Raw genomic sequence first — 24,988 nt, 5'->3', positions numbered from 1 at the left:
TCACGCCGCTCCCGGCGGCGCGGCGGCCGCGGCGGCCGGAGGAGCGGCGGCGGCGGGGAGTGCCGCGGGGTCGGCACCCCGGAGCAGGTCCTTAGGGGGAGCCACGGCCTCCGGGGCCCGGGCGGCGCAGTCCGCCTTCAACATCCCCCACAGCAGCGGCCCCTACGGCTCGCAGGACTCGGTCAGCAGCACCCCGGAGGAGGGCGGCCGGGAGCGGCCCGCGGGGGGCGGCGGCGGCGGCGGCTCCTCCGGCGGGCCCCGGCTAGTGATCGGCTCGCTGCCCGCGCACCTCTCGCCGCACATGTTCGGAGGTAAGGGCACTGGCGGGGCGGGAGGCATTGTCTGCCTGTCCCGGTGCTGCGGGGCCGGGCTTGCGGGCGGTGGGATGAGGTGTGGAGGGTCTTTCCCTGGCTCCGAGGTGGGACGGGTAATGAATCATCACTCCGGGGAGAGCTGCGGCTCCTCCAGGCTGGCGTCCGGGCTTGGAGAGGGGCTCTCGGGCCGGCGTCTCCTATTGTCTGTGAGGAGAGCTGTGAACGGGGAGGTTAAAAATGAAACGAGCCCGGCGGCGGGGAGGAAGCAGAGCCTCTCCGGCCGGCGACTTTAGACTCTAATAGCTGTAATCAGTGCCTGTGTAAATACTCTTGCCTACTACTTACATAATTAGAATTTAATTGGATCATGTGTCTCCGCCGTTTATTCTAAAATCGGACCAAACCCCTCTTTAGGCACTGATTAATGTGTGGCTGATGCTTGTTCCTCTTTCTAAGTTCTCGGGTTCTCTGTCCAGAAAGTCGGTACAGAAAAACAGAAGTTAAAGTAAGTTTCTTTGTTGATGCACCCTCTAAGAGATGAGCAGAGCCGGATAGCTGTCCGTGCCGCTGGAGTACAGGCTTGCAGCACCGGCACCCTGTAGCCTTGAGGATGGGCACATGTGCTCTTGAGGCAGGAGGAACACTCGGCTAGACTCTGAAATAACCAGGAAGCTGGGGCCCTTGAGAAGCACATTAAACGTGGAGCACGTTGTCGGTTTTTTGTCTGTCTTGCGCTGCCGAGATTAATTGGGCTGTATAGGACGAGCGTTTTACTGCCTGTGTTTTTTACCTTGAGGTTTACCTTGAAGGAAATCATCTTGTTAGTTGCCAGCTGTGTTCAGTGTTGCTGGCTCCTTTAAGTACTGCTCATTCTAAAGGCTGTTCATATAGGTCAAATAATGCACAAATTTTATTATTTAATGGATGTATTTTTCAACTGACATTTCTAATACACACATATATATTTATATATATAAATATATATACCTATATAAACTTAATACCCCAAAGCCTTTTTTTTAGGGGGGGGAAACAAGAGGCTAATGTAATATTTCTACGTTTCTTTGTTCTTATTAATCCATTTGTGAATATCATTTGTAGTAGATTGGCTTTCTCGTTTTCTGTAATTCCCCCGGTTTTAGCCAAAGCAGAGTGTGTGCAGCCTGACCCTCGCAGGGTACACGAGGTTTCTGTCACATGGCCTGCTGCCTCTGGCGTGGTGACCTCAAGACAGCATAGCTGTTACTTCCTATGTCTAAAACTGCCTTGTCCCAGTGGTTGAACATCAACAGAAAGCTGTCAAACCCTATTATAATAAAATATTTTCCTCTAACAAAGAAAACATATCTATTCTCATAGTACCAAGCTGGTGCACAGGAGTGCTTTGTTGCAAGGATGCTCATTACACCATCAAAGTACCTTGAGAAGGAAGAAGGTGCATGTGTTTCTTCTAGTGATGAAAGGATGTGCTCTCATGGAGTATTGTACAGCTCGTGATAAGCACAGGGGAATCATTAGAATGTGTAGCCAATTGTTGCTCAAAAGTGAAACTTTTTTCCCCCTCAGTGCTTAAAGCACTGTACTGCAACTTGCCTTGGTGCCAGGAGGGAGTGGATTAAATGTAAACGAAGTGATGAGGATTAATAACCTAGGAAGCTGTATTCAGGTGCAGGAAGGTCTCTTCAGAATAACTCTGAATTTGATCTTGCTTTTCTATGCCATGTAATAATTTTTTAATTGCCATTCTACGCTGTATTTTGTCCTTGGAGTGATGCAAAGCTTGTTGCTTTTACCGGTGCAGGAGGAGTGCCAGGAAGGAGGGATACACTGTCTTCATCTACTCACTAATAAGTAAGGACTGCCGTATGTTAGGAGTAAAACTGGCAAGTTTGAAGATACAGTAAGATTTTTAGTGAGGAAGCAAATAGATCCATGGCTATTGTGACCACATAATGACAGTGTATCTTAGTGGGATGGATAACTGCTTAATCATAATACTGCAACACCTGTGAAGAAGGCCTCACTTGAAGCATTATTCTTTCTGTCAATTTAAATATTTTGTGATGTTGATGATACATTACTCCACGTCCCACTCTGTGTTGCCATGCTTTGTGTTTTCTTGATTCCTTTTAATAACTACATGGTTGGAAAAAGTAGCCCAGCTGGAGATCATACATTAATAGCATCAGCATTCTGAAAAATAACTTGAAGCATTGTTTTTGTCCTGATGGTAACTAGCTCACGCATGTCTAGGTGTGGTGTCTGGCATTTATCTTGTGTATCTTGAGCATGCTTGAAGTCCCCTCCCTTGTTTTGTAACTTGCAAATTAGCTGGATTATTTCTTTTTATCCTGAAAACTGCCAAAATTAATTGCATTAGCATAGCAATTCTGTGAAAATTAAAATAAAAAAAAAAGAAGAACAAGAATACTTTCTGTAAGTTGAACCAAATCTCCAGCTATTTATGTTTTTAGGTATACTGCTTGGCTTCGTCAGTCAGTGCCACGTGGGTGTTGCATTTGTTAAATTACTGTAATTAATTTGCCATCAGTGAATTGCATTCTATTGTCACTTTTACTGAGCTGTTTTGCATGGTGAAGTAATGTATATATATTAACCCTCTGATGTAACATGCTTAAATCTATACTAAGCTTGTTAATGCACCATTTGAATGAGAATATAAAACTTATGTTAATGTATTGGCAAGTATGTTCAGTTACTGCCTGTGTTCCTTCAGTAGGAGCTGTGGTACTGACAGCCTTTCCTGGCTGTGAAGGCCTCGTGTTCCCATCTGACCTCAGGCTAAGGCACTTTTATGAACAGCATGCAGTGGAGTAAATACTGCTGTGTAGCTTGGTCTCATCTCAGGAGGAGTTGAGTTCACTCAATAATCAGGGCCTTGGTCTCACAGAAATACATATATATGTGTGTTTAACTTTGTGCTGTGAGCATGCCCGCAGTAGGCTTAGGGCGTTAAGTAGAGTGAGACCCAAATTCCATAAGATCTTAGGGCACTCCCAGAGAGGCCAAACCTGTGTGTGACATTCAAGAGCTTTCTTGCAACACAGTGCCAAGTTCCAGCTTCCTTTGAGGTGATAACACTTATCGGGAATTTTGACCACTAGTTTCCCTGCTCTGTTCCTCAGTGAATGGGACTTCCCCCTCTCCTCCAGCCCCAAAGTAAATATTCTTACCTTCTGTTGTGTGTAGAAGAGTTGGCCCTGAGGACCATGGGGCCAGATTCACATTAGTTTTTCCACGGTGTTTTTAGAGATTACATACTTGTCAGCACTGCAGCAAAGTTACCACTGTAGTTACAAAGTAGCTTGTTTTTGTCAGTGATGCAATTGGTTCAGCTAAAAATGGACTTTTGGGATGGCCTTTGCTTTGGATAACTGCTGATGTGTTACTTCCATCACTTAAAGTGTTGACAGCTCCTTAGAACCCTCTTCATGTTTATGTTCCTGTTTCTGGGTGGTCATAACTGGGAGAATTCTTGGCAAAAACACCTAGTATAAGTATCCTTCTGGTGTTCAAATATGGGAATGTTGTTGTAAGAAAACAATGCCTTTAAACTGTTTTTTCTTTTGGTCTTTTTTGTTTTGTTTTGTCATAAGAGTCTCTTAGGGAGTAATATACAAAAAATCAGCTGAAGATAGCAGAAACTCAAACATACTGAGTTTTTAAAATTTTCACATCAGTTCTTCTTTCAAGATGACTGAACAGAGACTGTACAAGTATTATACAGGACCTCAGTTTGCGTTGTATGTGGCCATATACAATTTTATATTGTGTTTTTACAGATAGATTTTTTTAAAATGTAGTGTTGTCAGATACGGCTGTTAACAGCCTTCATGCCTGTGCCAAGATTGGGAGTAATGATTTGGAGATAAGGTTGCATCTGTTCAACTTTATTAGGACAAGGAAGTTTGTTAGGTTCTTTTTAAGCCAAATAATGATCTTCTTTTATTAAGTGCTTTACAGTGCAGGATTTGTCATCGGCTATTGAATGTGCATAACACAGTATGTAGTATATTGTAGGTATATTGTAGTAGCATCTGTTTGTGATAATAGTACAAGTAATGAATGAATTCTTCATTCTATAAATGAAAGTTTATGAAAGCCTCAGGTTATAACCTGAATTCCTAGTTGGATTGTGGGAAGCAGATAACAGTAGAAGAATGATGTGAATTCTCGGAGTTTTTTAGATGTCTGTCAAACTGCCTAGAAGGCCACATCTTGTTTTGTTTCCCATCAGATGTGTTTAGTCATATGATACATTTGGATGTATTTTTGAGGTTCAGCTGTCTTTTGGTCACTTCCTTGCCCTTCTCTTCCAGTATGACACAAGTACTATTGCTTTGAGAAATTATGAAACTCTGAAACACTTCAGACTTAATGCTGCTCCCATTTTGCAAGCTAAAGGGGCATTCTGAGGTCTTTGCCCCCCTGAATTGGGAGAAAAGGTTGGGAAGTGTGTTGGGAAGGACTGTTGGGCTGGTGGGGGCTGGGAATAGATATGTTCAGCTATATCATTGAGTTGACTCCAAAGTGAGAGAGAGCAGTCACTTTTGAAGTCTCTGAAGATATGGGGGACTTGTAAATATGTTAATATCCCCTTCACCAAAACACAGATTGGAAAATCCATTGTGCTAAGAGACCAGTCGAAGGATAAGCTTGGACTGAGCTTTATGATAATGAGCTTTAGAAAGTCTGTTCTGACTGATGAGTTTGAGGAATCCAGTCCCTTTGCAGAGTCTCACTGTTCCAGTGTTTAGTTGGGCTGCTCTGTTCCTGTGTACATTCAGTGGGCAATACACAGTTCCTGGTTTGGCAGCAAAGGTGTAAACCCTCCTGAGTCAGGGACAAGAAAAAGTACAAAAAGTCCAACACCACCAGCCACCTGCTCTAGCTCAGTCAAGAGAATGCTTATAGTCTCAAATGTTAAGTGTTTGGACAAAATGAGCTAAAAGAAGAACTGTTTGAGTCTTCTGATGGCACTCATGAAGTCCCTGGGAGTCACCTTTCATTTCCTTCAGTTGGAAACAGGTCTCTCTGATAATGAGTAGCTTGGGGCAGTGAAGTAAAGGCTGAGGTGAGTGATAGGGGATCTTTGAAAGGTTCTTTTTTTTGAAGTGCGTTTTTTCCCCCTTTGTTCCCCTCTTCCTGCTTGGTCAACAAAAGGCTTTAGGAGAAGCTAAATAATAAAAAATGGCAGCATGCATTTGTGGGAGAAATGTAAATAGTTAATCATCTGAGGGAAAGGAAACAGACTAATTGTAATGGCATATATAAATATTTCTTTTGGCTATCAAGGTAGTGATAATACCTGATTGAACCTTTGTAGTGCCAGTTCAAACAAAGGCCTTCCTCTTATTTAATGTCTTCTGAATACCTATGCAACCCTGATATTCTGACAGTGTCTCTCCTCATGTTCTGTCATATAATTGCAGGCTAGTCTCCAACAACCTCCCAAGTAATTACTTTGTCTCATAAAGAAAGCCTTTTGTCACTGCTGGAAATTCTAAACTATTTTTAAAACACATTGCCTATGCATCTGTTTGGGTAAGTCTCCTCTCCTGTCCTTGCCAGCTGCTCATGGAAAACTTCATCATGCAGACATTCTTGAATTGCTCTTTTAGCCTTGCAAGAAACTTTTAAGTTTTGAATAAAGTTGTGAAAATTTTTGGGCAGGTTTTCCTTGCTATTTGCATGCAACCAATTTTAAATGACTTTCAAGATTTTTCTGCAGTGTGTCTACTGCTCATTAATGGCTTAATTAGTTTCAGGAGAGGTGTATGGTCATTTCAACAGATTGTGTTCATTTACTGTGGTAATGGAGCATGTTGTTCTTACAGATGTTTAACCTGTGAAAAGAAATCCTTGAGTGCTCTGAGTTTCTATTTTGGAGCATCTTTCAAGACATGCATCTTTCCAATCAAAACGAAACTATTTGTATAAAATCACAACTACCTGAGTAAAACCAGATCTGCATGTCTTAAGCATCTAGGAGAGTGGTTTTTGTTGTCTGTCTGGATAGATATTTCCTAAACAAGTGCTTATATTCCCAAGACCACCTTTGTAAATGAACATTGTGACTTTCACGAGGATATCTCATTGTGCATCCAGAGGCTTTTGACCTCTGTTGTTTGGTAGGCTTCAGATCCCTGGTGCTTTCAAAAATGGGAGGGCAAGCCATAGAATGAATAAGGCTGGCTCTGCCTTTCACTCAGGACATGCTTCTATTTTCTGCATGGAAATTGAATAGTATTGACCTGGAGAGATCAGGAAGCACGCAGGAAAATCTCATAGAGCTCGAGGTGTCTGACTGCCTGCCAAACAGAACACACGAGAGTGTTGTGTACGATTTGACTGTTACCACTCTGTTGTCTTCAGGATCTGACCTAGCTCTGGCTGTTTTCTTGCTAGTCTGCTCTGTCTCAAAATCAGACCACCACAGCCTGTGCACAGTCCCCAAAGGGTGGGTGTGCTGCATACCATCGGGGATATTTTTAGTAGATTCTGTTTGCTGACTGACTTAGTGTGCTATAAATACAGAGTTCTCATCTGGCATGCACTTTGCGTGTCTTCTAGTAACTTATAATAAATTCACCTAAGAATTATGGCAAGGAGAAGCAAGCTGTTACGATTTGTTTGGCTTTCCATACAAAGTGTCATTTATATAAAGCAATTATTTAGTAACATTTTAACTGTGAATGTCTTTTAAAACTAGTGGTATTCCAAAACACTTCCTAGTCAGGCTCCCATAATTAGTCCTTATGTCAGATTGATTTATACTGCATTTTCATTATGGTTTTAAAAGTTGAAGGTGGAGTTTTTAGATATGGGAGGTTACTTGAGCATCTGGAATACTGTCAATACTAGTAAATTACAGTCTTTTTTAATACCAATGCTAGCATATTCCATAAGGGTTATTCTCTGGTAGAAAAATGAAGCTCAGTTATGACTCTCCTGGATTTTATTTTCCCTGAAGTATAGGTATATATACAATTTCTTGAGTTGAAATATAGTTAAGACGCTTATAGGACTCAATGCAAAAGGGGAGGATCCCATGTCTTATTAGAATACAGATGCATTTGTCTTTGAGTGTTGAATTTGACACAAAATTGAAGGATGGGTTCTTCCTCAGTTGTACCGAGTATAACCTAAATGCAGTTGTTCTGTATTGCTAAAATAAAAACTGTCATAGCATGCACTAACAGATGTGTATTTTTCCATATGCAGCAAAAGAAAAGTCTACTCAGAGGTGCTTTCTGCAGATTGCTTGAACACATAAGAGAATCTTAATTTTTTTATAATGAAATCTGGACCAATCTGGTGATAGTCTTTCAGAAAACTTACAAACTGGATTGTCATGCTGTGAGTAATCTTAGATAGATAGTTCCCTGAAAATCATGTTACTTTGAGTCCTGATTTCCTGCAGCTCTCAGAAGTTTTACTTCTTGTGAAATGAAGAGTATCACTCCTTTATTCTTCAGTGTGAATATGGATAAAAGTTCCACTTTGGGGAAAAAGAATCTTGCTTCTCTTAAGAAAATGCTGTGGCCACTACCAAATAGATCAGAGCATCATCTATTAAGCAAATGTCAGAGAGATAATGGTGGACAATCTTCAGATCGTAAAGAACAATGACAGTAGTAAAATGTGGTTCTCTGTGGTCATTTAACTGCTTTGCTCTCACTATGAGGCAGTTCTCTTCCTTCTCAGTGTCTTTGCTACATCATCAAGGATGACTGAAGTAGCCTAAGAGGCCAGGCTTGAGAATTTGCTGTCCATTTTCTTGTGTGTGTCCTTTGGGAAGAATGAGTTTAAAATCACACACCTGTGTGGTGAATATTGGAAGGCTTACTTTGCATGTGTTTGAGTGGCTCAGGGCTCCTATAATATCTTAGATTGGATAATTATGGTTCGTCTTCAGAGCTGATTGTGATGAAGTTTTCTAAAAGGTGGTATGGCTGAGTTCAGGCGTGAAGAGCCCAAATACAGGGTTAGCTATGCAACTTTCCTTCTGATTTTTTGAATGCTGTGATTTTTTTCAAACTCAGTTGTAGATTAGAGCTGGTTTAAGTGTTTGAGTTTTAGGGGTTTTTTCACTCTCTTAGCATGTGGGTGTAGTTGTTAGAGGCAGTCAGATCAGTTTGGATAGAAACTTGTTTTATTTTTATATTGGGAGTATTACTCAATGAATGGCAAGTAGATTGGTTGCCTGAGTACAAAGGAGAGTAAAGATGACCTGTTTTTTTATCAAACCTGTAGCAATCTATTAACAAATTACAATTCCAAAATAATAAAACAAAATTGTAAAACTATATATATATATTTTAAAGTGCTGTGCACAGAAATAAAACACCTGGTTTGCCCCTGCAATAGTGCCATAAAGCTGTTTCTGGCTGAAGAGAAATGATCTACTAAAACAGCACATGAATGAAAACAGCATGAAATTTGCATATGGAAAAGGGCTGCATGCTATCAAAGAAACACCCTTTGAATATCTAATTAAGCTGTCCTAACATTTGCATACTAGATATCTAATATTAAAATACCAGATGACAAGTGTAAAGGCATTGCCTTGCTTTTTAAGGACTGAAATACAGTTAAAATTGATTGAAGAGTAATGCATATTTGCTGTAGCTTGGTTGTTGGATTAGTTTATATTCCAATGTGCCAGATCTGTGAAGTTGTGTGTTTTGTAAGTGATAACGTTTTCAAAGACACGTGATACTGAGCTTCTTCATAATCATGGATGTAAAAAAATGAAGTGTTGAAAATATTATTGAAATAAAATACAGTACTGAAATAGCTTCTGGTTTGGAGGAAATACAAATGCCATTGCTAGAATAATAAACTGTGTACCAAAATAAACTGGTTTTCATGCACTTGATAAGATCAAGATCCAGTGACAGCACAGAACTAGGGAGTGGAGGAAATGTTCCTTGGAAATATGGGACTAGTTTTGCTGCAAACAAAGGGATAAGAAAGCTAATGCAAATAATGTGCAAGGGCGGGAATGGATGACGTGTTCAGCCCAGGTTATTCCCTTTGTGTGTCCGCTTGGCCTCTCCGGTCATAAAGCACACAATTGTGTTCAGCTGATGAAGTCAGACTAAATTCATGTGATGAAGTTCTAATGATGAACACATTTGGAGCTGGAGGGCAAAAGTTCCTCCTAGGGCTGGTACATGTGACTTCTCTAGAGGTGTGCAGGCAACCAACCTTTTACATATATTTAATGATTGTATGCTTTGCTTTAAAGCTTTGTTTAGAAGAAATGTTTGAAAGCATTGTAAGCTTAGATGATGTAATTTCTTGACATTAAACCATTTAATGTGTTGGGGAAATCCATTAATTTGTGAAAAGTGAGCTGGAATTAGCCTCTCTGAAGAGAGCTTGGATAACAGCAATGTTGGGATTGTTCCTATCCACACAGATTTATGTGGTCATGGAATCTGAGGTCATGGAGTGGTTGTCAAAAGCATACTAATTTTTAATTTCTGGCCATTGTTGATTCTGTTTTAGGGATGGCTAGCCAAGAAACAAGTTGTAGGGAAAGGCTGCCATGTTGCAACAAATATAAGGCAAGGTATACTTAGCATTGCGTATCATTTTGCCAGGAGTTGTAAGAAATAGCAGAAATTAATGTTTATTATTCTAAAAGCAAAGACCACAACAAAGGTCCTTGAAATCTTTTGCTCTGGTGCTTAAACAAACAAGTTAAAAGGGCAAATATTTAACAAGTTTTTAAAAGAATTATTTAGCCAGTGGTCAAAACTACAGCTTGCCAATACCCTTGTATTTTCCAAAGTGCTGGAAAATACTGGTTATAAGATGCACCTCTAGGGACTCCTGTTTGTCATCATTGTTCTGTCATGGATTTGCACTGTCTCTGGGCTGTTAAATAGCTGTGTCCCATTTCAGCCTAAAAGTTTGTTAGCTGTAGCATGCAAGCATTCTTTGAAATATGTTTATAAACAAATGTTTGTATTCAACGTGTTCCTGGCCCAGCACTATTCACAAATATGCAAAATTAAAACAAATGAAAAATGTAAGCACCCCAGGAAATGTTAACCTCAAAAGAAATAATCTGGCAAGGATGCCAAACTTGTAAGCAAGAGAGAAGGAAAGGTCTGTATGGAATGGTGGTGTTTGTTGCATTCTTACTTACAGGGAATTGGGATGCAGGCATATGAGTACTGATACAAGTTGTTTTCTAATCTCTTACACGATGGTCCTGTGACACTAAAGCTCTGGGTCACTTATTGAGAACCTCTCCTTTTTGCTTCCTTTTCCCTGCCTTTTTGCTGTTTTCTGTGTGTGTGGATGAGTCATCTTACTTGCAACACCGTTATTATTATTAGTAACTGTAGTGCTATTGAAAACAAAAAACAAACAGAAATAGTGACTTAGCTGGATCCTAAAAATTCTCCCATTTAAAAAGAAGATCAGTGTTTGAGTTTAGGACTTATTTGTTTTTCTTAAAAGACATAATTTGGGGTATTATATATAATTTGGATTTTAACTATCATATCCTAGTTTTATCTAGCAATTGCATATCAGTATTATTAAGGGAGGAATAACACTGAAGAGAAACCTAATGAAATAATTAGTTCTGTATCAAAGAGAAGAGGCCATTTTGATTATATTATTTGTTTTAGAGTATCTATTAATAGGTATTTTCTTGAATTCAAATTTTCCTAATTTGCATTTCCCCAAACTTGAAAATTCTGATGTAAATTTTGCTTTTTGTTAGCAAAAACACTGTTAGCAGTGTTTTGAACCACATATGAGTTAAAACTGATTAAACTTGCTCCCTCAAAGAGCTAACCATGTAAATAGGTTGTACATCTAGCACAAGGCACTATAGCCTGGAATTTAAATGTCAACATATTAAATTCTAATCCTATTGGTTTTCTGTTTATGCCTTAAGGATTTGTAAACTTACAAAATTACACATTTGTGATTTGATTTCAGACATGGGAAATTTCAGATAGAAACAGGAAAGGAAGAAAAGCCTCAAGATAGGACCTTATTTTTCTTTTATTTTCCCTACTGTAGTTTCTCTCTAGCATACTAAGCCTCGTGCTCCTTCAGGCAATGATGATAAATGTACTAGGTACAATGTGTTTAAGCTGTTGGTACAGCTAAAACACTTTGAGGACAGCTTTACTCCAGTCAGTGAGTCTTGCTGCTGCAGAACTTCTTTTTTCCTCACAAATCTACCTTGAAGGGCATAATCCCATTTGTCAGGAATTGTCATCTATAACTGACAAGGATTTCTTCCTCTGCTGAAGGAGAAAGAGTTCTTTCTGCAGTCTCAGTATTCATGTTCTTAACTTGTTACATTTGTAGGCCTCTGCAGAAACTCATGAATTGTAAGTAAATTTTAATGGTGCTTTCCTAACCCTGGAAGTCAGTGAATACTATGGCAATTGAACCCTCTGACTGAGAATTACAAATATCACCACAAGTACTTGTACACAGAAAGGTAAGTATGGAGGAAAGATACTTTGCCAGATATTTCAGTCAGTTGCTGTTGTAAGCAATACTTAAACATTGCTGTTTCCTTTCTCACAGTGTGTTTTAGAAAATAATTCATCATTTAAAAAAATAACTGATTATTATATTTAGATTATTATACATACAATGACTTTTCTCCAAAAACTCTGTGCAAAAGGGCTTGTAAGGACAGATTTAATTCTAGTGTGTTATGTGTGGACTAAAGTCTCTCTGATGTTCATAGTACATGAAGAGACCTTGGGGTTCCTACCAGCACTGGAATATGGGATCAGCTGGGTTTAACCCATGCTGAGCAGATGATGTTTATTCTTTCTTAATTTCTCTGGTGTTTTATTTTGACAACTAAATTTACCATTGGAAAAATTCCTAAGAAGAAAATTACTCTTACTGTTTTGCAACTGATTTCCCATTTTGAATGCAGAAATTTGCAATTGTTGCATTTTTTCTAACAGATAGTTCTTTTCTCATTACAATCATGAAGAGCTCTTTTTTCCTTTTCTAATTGTACTTGACTCTTGCTAGCTATTAGCTACAATTTCAATGATGCATATAGCCTTGAAATGTAACTGAAAGGACATTTATTGCACTTAGTACCTCTCAATTTTTATAGCCTCTTACTTTGAATTAGGCTTGTAGAAAGCTCTAATTTGCTAGGTGTGCTTGACAAAAAAAGACCAGGGTGGTAATGAAGAAGACAACATTTAACAATAAAGTAACTGTCTTTAAAAACATAGGTTGTTTGTTTCTGTCAGTGGCTGCCTGCCTAGTGAGATTCAGGAAGATAGACTGATAAAAGAATTCATTGAAAACAGGCTTGTGTATAGAGTTATCTGGTGTTGCTGTTTGTGTTAGCTAGTAAACTTGAAGCTGCTGCTTCTTGTGTAAACAAGAAAGCCAGCAGCAATTATTCTTTAAAACTAAAAGCAGCTGTTTGGGCTGTAAAAAAGCTGTTTCCATAACACAGATGAAAGCACCATTGTGACTGTTTATACAAATTGGCACTCGTGCTCTATAAATAGAGGAGAATTTCAGGGTTTTTCTTACACTTGCATATACCTCATCATCCTGGTAAAAAAAAAACCCAAAAAAACAAATGGAAGTTTTTATCTTTGTGCCTTTAAGCCATGAATCTCGGCCCAAGGCTGAGAGTAAAAAGTTAAAAGGGCTCGATCCTGGCCTGGCTGCAGAAGGCAGACCTCATGTATGAATATGTTCGTGTCATTCTTGTGGTATTTGGCTAACTGCACTTAATAACAGGATTAACAAAACACTGGTCATCAAGGATAGATTGTTTGGGGTTAATAGCCGCTGTGTGGAGGCCGAGGAGAGGAGGCGGCGGCGGCCCAGGCCAGTCGCTGCCGGGCCGGGCCCGTTCAGCACCCGCGCCCTGGACAGCTCAGGCGGGGCCGGGGCCCGGCGGCCGCTCCGCTCCCGGCGCTCCGGGCCGGGGCCTGCTGTGCCCGCCGGGGAACCAGAGCACACCGCAGGGACTGCACCTGCCCCTCCGGCACAAAGAGTCCGGGCTGGGACACCGGATCCTGCCGAGAAGAGCAAGAGTTGGTGACAGGCCCTCATTCGCCCCAGTGTCCTGTGCTGCAGAAAGCAGCTTTGACAGCCTGAGGGTAGAGCAGGTACCCTCGTGTGCCCCAGGTACACTTCCCTGGAAGGCTCGTAGTCATTCTTTCCAAGTTTGGCTCACAGCCTGCACTTTTTTTTTTTTTTTTTTTTTTTTTTTTTTTTTAATCAGAAGTTTATCTACTTGTTCACTTTTATTTTAGAAAATAGGTTTCTTGTCACAGCTTTCCAAAACATTGCTAAACCAGCAGCTTCCTTGTTCTTAGTTTCATCTCTGTTGCTTGTTTTTCACGTGGTTTGAGGACTTTCTGGACCTAGTTCTCATTTTCTGCTGAAAGTTTTGTTAGGCTTGTGGTTTCAACTGGTCTTCCCTGCTTGGTTCCTCACAGTATGTGGAAGTAGAAAAGAAAAAGCAAATTATGCAGATCCTTGCTGTTTTCACACTGTTTGACGCTCTGTGACACCAATGTTTTTAAAAGAGAGAATTAAAGTATTTGAACTTAAATGTTTAAAACCTGGAGAAACCTATGATACATTTTGAGTTAGTATTAGAAAGATGCCTTGAGCAGTAGGAGGCTCACTGAAAGATTAACCTTTAGAAATAATATTAGTTTTTCTTGACAAGAAGATAAAATCTACAAGGTGGTATTATGAACTGTTTACTTTTGAAAAGGGATAGCTTTGTATTCAGTATTGCTGAGGTAACAAGACAAGATCTATCTTGTGTTTGGAAGAAAAAGAACAAAATGTGAATAATTAATTTCACTTAATGGCTTTCAAAGCCCAGATGGAAAACACAGTAATACTTTGATTCCTGTGTGAAAACAAGTTTTGTAAATACTTTAGTGACCTTTTTTCGTTCTTTTTATGACCCTACTGCAGAGAGCCGTGTGGATTGAATATTTTTTAAAATATTGTTAAGTGCAGTTTATTTAAGACAGTATGTGCTTTTTTGTCCTACTTGCTGTCATCTTTTTAGCAGTGTCTTGCAGGATATGCCTTGGGGGTGGAAATCTCAAGTAAATATGAATTCCTTTTTATGCTGAAGACCTTTTGGTATACTACTGTATCATTACACCAGGTTCTATAAGAACATTGGCAGCTTTATTTAGTTTGCTACTAAACGAATAAAAAAGGAATCCACATGCATTTCTTGTATTCCCTACTGGAAGAGATTAGGTGAACTTCAGGAAGAAAAGAAAATCAATTGGTTTTGCTATTTCAATTGTTGGAGTGTATTTTCTAAATGAAAAACAGAAATCCATCACTAAACAAAATTAATACTAGAGTTTTATTAGTGTCTTCGAAAAGATGTATTTCCAAATCACTTGTCCCTAAGTTATGGGTAACTTTGCTTTGTTTATGTTGGGTTAGGGTTAGGTTGTTTAGGTTGGACCCCTGCCATATATCTGGGAACTGTGGCAAGTTGGGTGGTTTCCAGAGCTGCATTCTACCTTTCAATGTTATTTTTTTTTCCCCTCCTCTTAATCCTGCTTCATTTGAGACATGATATAGAACATGATTTTATTTATAAGTCCTGGGGTTTATTGAAGTCTCATTCTGGAATTTATTTCCCTGGTATTCTTATTTCTTAGGTTTGGTATAAGAACAGGTTTTTTCCCTGAATAGTTACAGGAACATACAGAGATTGGACAGTGAATGAAATGCTATTTGTATTTTCTTGGTTGGGGATGGAACCCACCATGTGCACTTACATTAAATAAATTTCAAACCTTTTTTAACAGATTAACCTGTACAAGACAAAAGCTAGTAGTTTTATAAGCGTTTTTCTTTCCTTGATTAATATTCAGTTTCTTTCTGTAAAACTGTCCCTGAGGGAATAGGAGTTGATAATACAAGTTGTCATAACTGGCACTTTAGAAGATGTTCCTGTATCTTTTGTAAATTGCTTGTGTACAAGCCATTTGCCGATGAAAAATAAGTCAGCTTTGTAGCTGGCAATATTAATACATTTGAGATCAGGATTTTTGTCTAAATTGGTTTTTAAAGACTGATTTGTGTATGTGTGTTCTTGCCAGAATGCTAATAGAATACTGTATTATTCTTTTAATATTTGGAACTGATTCCAGAAGGCTTGCTGTTTTATTTTGTGGATAGCACTGCCCTCAACTTGATGACAAACCAGGCCAGGCCAAGAACAACAATGAGGTACTGCAGGAGTTGTAATGCCACCTGTGTTGTAGGTTAAGTAACATGGTGAATTGACACACGTTTGATTTTGTTTTTTCTCAGCCTAGATCGCCTGTTTCCCCTTGAAGCTGTCACTGTATGGCTCTAGAGTAACTAGGTGACAGTGTAACAAGATCAGTCTGTCTCAAGAATTGGTGCAACCCATATGAATTTTATTGCAGGTAGAGACCTGGTAAATGAATTTTTATTTTTCTTCTGGAAGTTATTGTGTAGATGTTAAGCGCTGTGAACATCCTTCCTTAATTAAGATTTTAATTTGCAATGTTGTTTTTAATATCTCTGATATCAATAAGTATTGTCCTGTTTACACAATACTGAAATAGGACTATTTTCTTTGTTTTGACTTCTACCCAAAAATGTATTCTCATGTATAAAAGAATTCTATTCCCATATATATGACATAACCCTTCCAGCTGCATCTACTTTTTCCTCTTAGGCCAGTTTCTGGACAATTCTGATGCAGTTTTAACTAAGCACCAGTTTTAAACCAGGAGCAGAATTTCAGTCCATCCTACTGTGTTCTGGCAAAGTACCTGACAGAGAGTGTACCAGGCTGATGTCTTCTGTTCACAGAACAAGTTCAGCATTCACTCATTTTGCAACCTGGAGCTGGAGAAACATCCCTGAAGGATTAGAGAGATGTTAATTTTCTGTGGCATGCCCACTGCCCTGCAGAGAGATCTTCCAGACCAGAAACTGCTGTTGTAGGTTGCAGGATTAATAGAATAAATGGTACAATGTCTGCACAGCTCTGGAAAGAAGAGACATAAGTTCAATGGTTTAAGTGGCATTTGCACTGCCCAAAGCCAGGAATCATATTGAGTATTGCTTCATTTCAAGGGAAAAATCCAATAAAAATAGGTTTCCCTTAGTGGCACGTCTCTTGGTTTACTGATCTCTGATTTGATACAAATGCTGTAAAAGACAGTTATGGCAAGACCTTCTCTAGAGAGAAGAGTATGTTTTTGTAGTGACTGGCAGGAATGCCAAGCTTTCCTTAGGAGCTTTTAGTAAGTGTTCCCAAAAATGGTAGTTAAGTGAAGTTCTAAAAAATAGTTACTTGATAAACCCACAAAGCCTGGAGGCAGAGACTGTCCTTTACGTGCCTATGACTTATTTCTCAGAAGTCTTAAATACAGATAGAATTTGCTATGGAAGAACTGGAACAATTCTGTCTTTTCCCCAGAGCTCATGACTTACACCTGGCTTATTCTCACTATTCTGTGTGTGGCTGTACGGTGAAATTTATCACAGCTGCTCTTACGCTCACCTGTGTGCAATGGACTTCCTTGCCTTCTTCCATAATGAAAGAAGTGGATTTAGACTTGCGTCCATGTGGGAAACAGCTCTTATGACCTCTCCTAAAATCCAGAATAAGAAAGCCTTTTAGAAAACTGTGGTAATAGTTTAAGTATGAGAGACTTATACTTCAAGATTATAATGGGGATTTTATTTCATAAGACATTGAAAGTACATCTCCTGTCTACTGAAACAGAAGTATTTGTGAGGTACTAATGCTCCTTTTAGATAAAGGAGAAGATTTAATTTGAAAAAGAAAAGTGCCTATAAATTATGTTAAGTGTTAGAATTAGCAATGTGACAATTCAGTGCCTGAACACTTAACAGTATGAAATCTTTCTTGCTTGGGCAATGGTTTGATTAAGTAAAAGTGCCTTTTGAGAACTACTGTTTCCTTCACAGACTATATTGAAAAGTTACAAATTTCAACCTAGAATGAAAGGCTGCTGTGGGAAAACAGATGTAAATCTGTGTCTCTAATTATTTTGATATTGGGATAGTAGTTGTCCTAAATAGTCTACCTCAGGGCTTTAGATGTCTAATATGTGAGAGGCACTAAAAAATAATTTATGAGTGCCTCTCTGAAAAGAATGACATCCCAGGTGTTGGGTTATTTGACGTGTATTATGGAAGGTTTTTATTCTGTAAATAAGTTGTTTGCTGGTAAAGTATGTGTACAGTACACATTTTAGGCACATCTTTCATGAGCTTGTCTCTTATAGCATGGGGTTTTTTTTAACTGTTTGGAGTTATGTCATGCAAGGGTTTCTTTGGATGCCCCGTATTGGTCTTTGCCTTCTAGCTTCTGTTTTGATCTTCCCAGAAGGAAGGTGAAGGGATGAACATGTAAATAAGTTGGGAGGAGTGCAGGCTCAAACTCAAGCATTTTTTATGCTGCCATCAACAACTGTTCTAAAGAGCTTTTTAATTCTTTCAAAACATGAAATGTTTCTTCAATGAACATTTATTATTTATGTTTAAACTCTGCAGTCACTGGATTTAGGGACCTGTGGTAGACCCTTGCTAACTCATTAGGTAAGATGCTGGTTAAGAAGGCATTGCTACGTAGAAAGGCAGAGCAAATTTATGTCACTGATTTATTTTTTCTGTGACTCATAAGGTGACAACTAGAGACTTAGGAGACTTGTTTGACTTTCTGTGTAAGGTAGGGCTAGTTCCTTACTGCCTTTCTCAAGTGTAAAATGGAGACATTACTCCCATTGTAACCATTGCTTGTTCTTGTCTATTTTGGAGTGTAAGCTCTTTAGAGGAGGGACTAATACATATGTGTGAACAAATATGTTTTTAATACTTGGCATGCTGTGATTCTGATCTAATACAGGCACTCATGAAACTGGAATACTAACTATGATTGTTCCTTAACCTCTTGTAAGAAAAACCAAAACCAACAAAACAAAGAACACAAACCTGAACAACCTTTCTTATTAAAGTATAATTCATTAGCATGTTGCAGTCGAGTTTTCAAACTCAAGACAGTGTCTCCTTTGTATTTATGAATATTGCTGATGTATATCAGAGGACAGGTCATGATTTTCTTTGAACAGTGAAGAAAAAACCCGTATCTCTTAAGTAGGTGTAGGTTCTTTTACCTTCAGTAGCCTTATGGATGAGTAAAGCAATGAAAACATGTAACACTCTACGTGAAAGGAATAATTAGATAAGTAAAAACATTTGAGTTACTGTGTCATTTTTTCAAACTGCTGAGAAGTCAAACTATCATTCAATCTATTTTTATCCAACTGCAGATCCCTGTTAAAATTATTTAGAGTCTATGCTCTGTGTGTGTGTATGCATGCATATGTGCATCTTATTAGCATGATTTGGTTAATGTAAACAAGATGTTTCTCTTCCACTCACAGATGTTTAAAATGTGTAACTAATCAACTTTCTCAACAGTTTGACTGACAGACCAATGCAGCAGTTGTAAGAAGCAAAAAAATAGGAAATGCTCAGTAGCATTCCTTACCAGGGATATTTATATTATGAGTGATACAGAAAATATGAACAGTTTGTTTGAATGGTGTTATCTTAGCCATGAAGAAGCAAGAATTACATTTTCTGCCTTAGTTACTGTGGTAGCAGTGGTGTAACATATCATTTGAAAGTTTGGTTGGTTTGGGATTTATGGATGTTCTTAAAGATTTTGTAGAATAGGTTATGGGTGTTGTGTACTCTCATAATAGAGGTGAAAGACTAAATATAGACAAATCTCTCATTGAGATATTTAAAGCATGCAACTCGATAGCTTTTCTTCACTTTTTACTGACAATAAATACTTGGGGGGTTATATCTTTTTTACATCTGTCTTTTTCTGAACTAATAATGCATTTTCTTTGCTGTTCATCTTACTAGGCATTTTGGATGCTTTCTTCACAATGGTACATCCTCAAATGCTCTTAAAAGGTTCTGTCTTAGACGTAGGAGCTTTGGCAAAACTAGTGGTTGCATTACATAGATGTAATGCAACACGTTTTCCCAAAATTTGTATGCTACTCATGTTAAACACTTAAATTATGTTAGTACTGAGGAATTTAATGGTCTCATTCCAGTGTACACTTTTGAAATTAACATGTTTTGTAACCAACCCTTGGACATCTCTATATTTTGTAATATTCTCTTGAATTATTTTAAATGCATGGCTTCTTATGATTCAACACCCTAGTCTGGCGATAGTCCATACATTCAGGTAAATATTCTCCAAATTGGAAGAATAGATGGGTCAATGTAGAGTGAATTTCTCTTAGCTGAATTTTCCATTTAAAAACAAAAGGCTGTTTTATGATAAGCAGAGAATGTCCATGTTTTTAAATAAAAAGTCAATCCTTAAAGAAAATTCCTTTGTTCTGACAATGAATGGCATTTTTAAGCCAGACTTTTCTAATAAGTTCTGTTCTTATTAATAAGCCATACTCCTACTCTGGAGAAAAATCAAGCCAAACAAGCAAAAAACACAAAAAACTATCTGCAAAACCCCAAACAACATGCCCCCAACAAATTCAAATAACCAACCAACCAGTCCTACTTACTCAACTCTCACCAGTTTCAAGTGAATGAAAGTAAATGAGCATGTTGGTTAGATATTTCCCTGCTGAATTGATAAATGATGTCATCTATGGAGGACTGCTATTGTGGAGAGATAAACGGGGAGAATACAGACTATAATACTACAGGAAAATCTGCTGTTGTGCTTAAGTAATAAAAATTATTGTAATGTGATGAAAAAATAGATGAAAAGCACAAGAAAACAAGTATGCTTTGAAACCTTTGTTCCTGACTTTCTTGAAACTGTAATGAGTAAAATTTTCGTGTTTACTGAGTAATAAATGTAATAATAAGTACTTTGGGTATATAATTTAATGTTGCTGTCAAAAAATGAATCATTATTCTGTTTAGAATTAATATATAAACTCCTGGGAACATCCCACATAATAACTTAACATTTTACTTACATATATTCTTCCCAGATGTAATCTTTTTATTTTGTACTCTGACTTTTTTGTCATTGATTGGTTTTCCCCTTTTTTTTTTTTGTTTTTGTCACTGCTACCTCTATTTCTGCAGGAACAAGTAGGTTATTGGTAAGTATTTCGACTAAATGAGACTTTACAAAGTTTTGCCTTAGTGAGGACCTTTTTTTTTTTTTTTTTACCCTCACTTACTTTGGTAAAAACTTTGTAGACAACAGACTAATTGTCTGTAAATGCTGTGCTTTCTCAGGTCTCCATTATCGCCTTGTTTGTGTAGTAGAATAATAGTTCTCAGATTCTCCGAGAGACTTTGTCTTCTGCATGCTTTCAAGCAGCATCATTATCTGTGCTGTCTTCCAAGATGCTGCCTTCTCCTGGGGCTTGCTCCTTTGTTCCTGTCTGCTGCGTTTCAAGTGCAGTGTTTACTTTGTCTCTCCCATTTCTTTTTTTCGTAAGACCTCGTATGCATTTTGGCCAGTTTGCTCAGAAGACTTCTCGGCGTCCAACAAGATGCTCTGTTTCACGTGTTCAGTTTAGTCATCCTTGTCAACCATTATTCAGCCATTTTCACATCATACCTCTTCCCTTTTAGCTATCATTAAATATATTCTCAGCATGGTGTAGCCACCCTCTCCTCTCTTGTTATTGTGCTTCATGTAGATTTGATCAGATTTGTTATGCTGTACAGTACAAGTTTTGAAGATATTTACACCTGTCCTTTTTGGAAAACTAGGGCTTGATTCTTCTGATCTTGGAGCAGCTCTTCCTACACTCTCTTTTCAATCATGTGATATCTAATGGAAAATTTTCATTAACCCTGGTATGTTTTTGAATGTAGTGACTTTATTGACAGTGTGAAGTAGGGCAGGGGAGTGTAGACAAACTGGTTTCCTGCATGTAAAAATTTGTAGTTGTCCTGCCAAATTACTCAGTTGCCCAAGAAGTGCCTTCTGACAACAGATAACAGTTGTCCTGTCTGTCTTCCTCCACTTGTATTGTGAAATTATGAGTGAAAAGACCTTTTTCAGGTATTTGAGAAAAATGTTGCTCCAGGCAGTAAGAGAAAATTGAGAGAGTAGCAAAATTAAAGAAGGAAGAAAAAAACAAATGTGTAGGTTCAGGAGAGACTGGGAATGACAGAGAATTCTTCTTCCTCTTTGAACTGAGGTCAGTGAGTTAAGAAGAAGAAAGCAATGGGAATACGGGGTATCTCTGAAGTAAGAGTTTTCAAGCACTTGATTTGCTTAAAAGTTTTCAGACTTCCAAGCTGGCCTGCAGTGAGTTTTTTGTCATCATAACTGAGCTAGATGAACATTGGCAGGATGATCTTTCCTGCCGAGTGTAAATAAAAGACATTTGTGCCCTGAACCATTGAGTGCTTTCTGGCTACTTGCTTTCTGAAGAAGGTAGTCAGTTGGGCTCAAAAAATGCGTCCACCCTGGCTGAACTTCATATTCAGACAACAGCTCAGCTCCACAAGGTTTCACCCAAGTGGCAGGTGGTTCCACTTGTGTACAGAAGCCTCTGAGATGGTGATAGGGTTAATTTCTTCCCATACTCCTTATGCTACCCCGCTGATGAGGCTGGAGTGGGACCTTGCTCTTGTTTCTGTTGCCAAAGATCTGATGATGGAGAGACAAAAGAGAGAAGAAAAGAGTCTTTCCTGTCTTGTTCTTCAGTCAGATTTTGGAAGGGAGTCATCACACCTACATGAAAAAGAGAAGTGTGCTTCCTTGGGTTCTCTCCCCTTCCCCCTCCCCTGGGAAAATACAATGGAAGTGAACGATATTCTTCTGGGCAAAGTCTCATTGTTAAGGGGAGTTTTTGATTGCTAGTTGAAAATGTGCTTCTCGAGCATTGTAAGCCAAAAGCTAAAGCCTTCTGGGGTTAGGGTATTGGTGGAGCCTTTTTTATATGAAAACCAAGTCTTGCTCCCAACCAAAGTTTATATTCACACTTGTCAGTCTTCAGCTACTTCAGCTCCATTGAGAGACTTGTGGTGTGGGTCTGTGATGGGAAGGGTGTGATGTGTTTCAAATGCAGGTAATGAAGTAGCAAGTTAAAGACTGAATTAATGGCTTACAAGTCACTTGAAGAACTGTTCCTGTTTATGTGCTTGTTAGTTTGAAAGTGCAGGTACGTGGGACTTTGGATAACAGAGACTTGAGCAATCTCTCGTTTAGCTTGACTACAGATCCCTATGGATGATGGGACTGAGGGGATAACATTCACCCTGCAAAACAGGTGGAGCTGAAAAGGTCTTTCCTTCTTTCTCCCTTTGTTGGGTGCTTGCATTGATCTGAAATGCCACTCTTAAAAAGCTGTTCCTCTAACAACAGTTGTTCTTATGTTCTATTTAAAGTTAATGTCAATCTTTCCACAGGTCTTTCCTGCCTGTAAATTCATCTTCTGATCTGCAAGATTGATTAAAATCGGCCTTTTTTTTCTCTCTCTTAATGGTTGTGTTCATTCAGTTTCTAAAACTGTGCAGCTGTCAATTATAATCATCATCACATGATACTTTGATATTAGACACCTGAAGTTGTGTACTTGATAAAGGCTTTGTTTATGAGTCAGAAAATGTCTTATTCCATTTATCTTCTTCATTCTGTATGCATTATTTTTCAGTGATTGCTACTGAAGATCTAACTTTCCCACTTACCAAGATGAAGGGAGCTGAAGAAGTTATGTAATAAGATTCTGTCTTTCATAACTTTTTGCTTAGGAGATGAAGTATTATCCCAACGTATATTTTCTTATTATTCTGTGGACTCCTAACTAAAAGAGTTCAGATTTGTTTTTATTCCTCACTTTATATATCACCCTTTCCCACTGAGTTCTGTGGGACCTTTAAATCAGGAAACACAAGAGAAAATCCCTTGTTTCCCTTAAGGAACTCACAGATTTGTTTACTTCAGTGTTATGGCACTAAAGTGGGGAAGAAAACCCCACTAGATTATGAACCTGAAATCAGTAAGTGCTTATTTGTTCTTACTGTGGCTCAGTTTTCTAGAAAAGACAGAGCTTAGAATGGTTGTATTGTGTTCCTTATTTGAGTTTGATTTCATATTCTCTCCCAATGTGGGGGAGTATTTCTTTATTTCTTTTCATCTCCAGAAGTCTTTCCAGGTGGTGCTGTGTTCTTCTGGCTTAGACAATTGACAACAGAAGGAAGGATGAAAGGTAGAGAACTCGATGTGATTTTTCACTGAGACATTTTCTTCCTTAAAAAACTTATGTCCATAAAATGGCAAACTTTCTCTGAGTAGCCATTTCTATTGCCAGCTACAGCACCTAGAAATTTTCCTGTAGAAGGTTCCCTGGGAATTGGTAATGCTCTTTTTTTCTTTTGCTTTCTAAATTAAAGACTTTAAAAATGTTACCTCTTTGTTCTTGAATTTAGTGTGAAATAATTTTCATATTCTCTTTGATGGCTAGGGTAAACTTGCCAGGAAAGATCTTAGCTGTGTTAAAGCAATATGCTTTAGTGTACAAAGGTTTGTGATTTTGAGCTTACAGAATTACTCATTCTCTTTTTCCATTTCAGCTGTCTGAGGAGAAGAGAGAATTCTGTGACCATATAGCTCTGATAGACCATGTGGCCTTTACGCCTTTACTGGACAGCTACTTTTTTTTTTTTTTTTAAACTTCTTCAAGTTTTACAAATTAGTTTACAGAGGAAGGGAGTAACAGAATTTTATCTTGACCAGGACTGTTACTTCACTGAGAAGCTGAATTATTTCCATTTATTTTTCTGCTGTCCTTAAAATTTTATGTCATAGTTCTCTACACAATTGAACAGAAAAGGAAGAGGTGGAATAAGCAGAGGCATTATGCTTTGACTTTAAAATACTTATGCTCTTTTGATGTATATTCTTATAAGCCAACTTGGAGAATTTGGTCTAGGTTAAAAAGTAGGTGGATGCTGAAATAGTTGGGGAAAAAAGATGCTACATCTGCTTTAGGAAAGCAATTAAAATCAAATATCACAGTCTGCTTTGGGTTTGTTTTCAGTCAGCTTCTTTTTTGGAGGCTTGGCTCTTGAAAAAACTAAAATGCTAAACTTAAAAGCACTATGCAAAATTTGCATTCATAATTTTTTTAACAAGTTAAAGTGCCAATAATGGATTAAAAAAAGACAGATAAGAGTTAATGAATGTGAGCAGAAATATAACACTAAAAATGGACCTGCCTAGCTACAGTTCTGCTGAAGATATAGGGGTTGTTGTGAGACATGAGAGGAATGAGCCAATCACCTGTTGATTTGTTTAAAATGTAGCTACCTATATATACACCCATAAAAGAGATCTCACTATGTTTAGATAGATCTATATATACTAACACCTAGTGTAATGGAACAATGTAATAGGTAAGTATTAATTTCTGCTTAGAACTTATGAAGTCTTAGCCTGAAATCTCTGCCCAGTTCTTGGCAGTGCACCTGGTAAGATTGGAGAGAGGCCAGAGGACAAGAAGAGCAATAAAAGGTTTAGGCATCAGGGCCTGTGAGGAAACATTAGAGTAACCTGTTTGTTTTCAGACTAGGGGAAAAAGATAAGAGGTGCA

At 38.4% G+C, this 24,988-nt stretch overlaps 1 protein-coding gene across 1 annotated transcript in view; it reads left to right on the top strand.

Moving 5' to 3' along the window:
* ZNRF2 (zinc and ring finger 2) overlaps positions 1-24,988 on the top strand; it is a 58,555-nt gene that overhangs the window by 217 nt on the left and 33,350 nt on the right. The window contains exon 2 of the mRNA XM_041407835.1: positions 1-311. Coding sequence (XP_041263769.1) covers positions 1-311 — 311 coding nt within the window. The remainder of the gene's footprint in view (positions 312-24,988) is intronic.

Source organism: Onychostruthus taczanowskii, unplaced genomic scaffold, assembly GCF_017590055.1.
Source record: "Onychostruthus taczanowskii isolate IOZ18803 unplaced genomic scaffold, ASM1759005v1 scaffold28, whole genome shotgun sequence".
NCBI lineage: Eukaryota > Metazoa > Chordata > Aves > Passeriformes > Passeridae > Onychostruthus > Onychostruthus taczanowskii.
The sequence above is the reverse complement of the archived record's forward strand: the minus strand, read 5'-3'. Positions and strand labels throughout refer to the sequence as shown.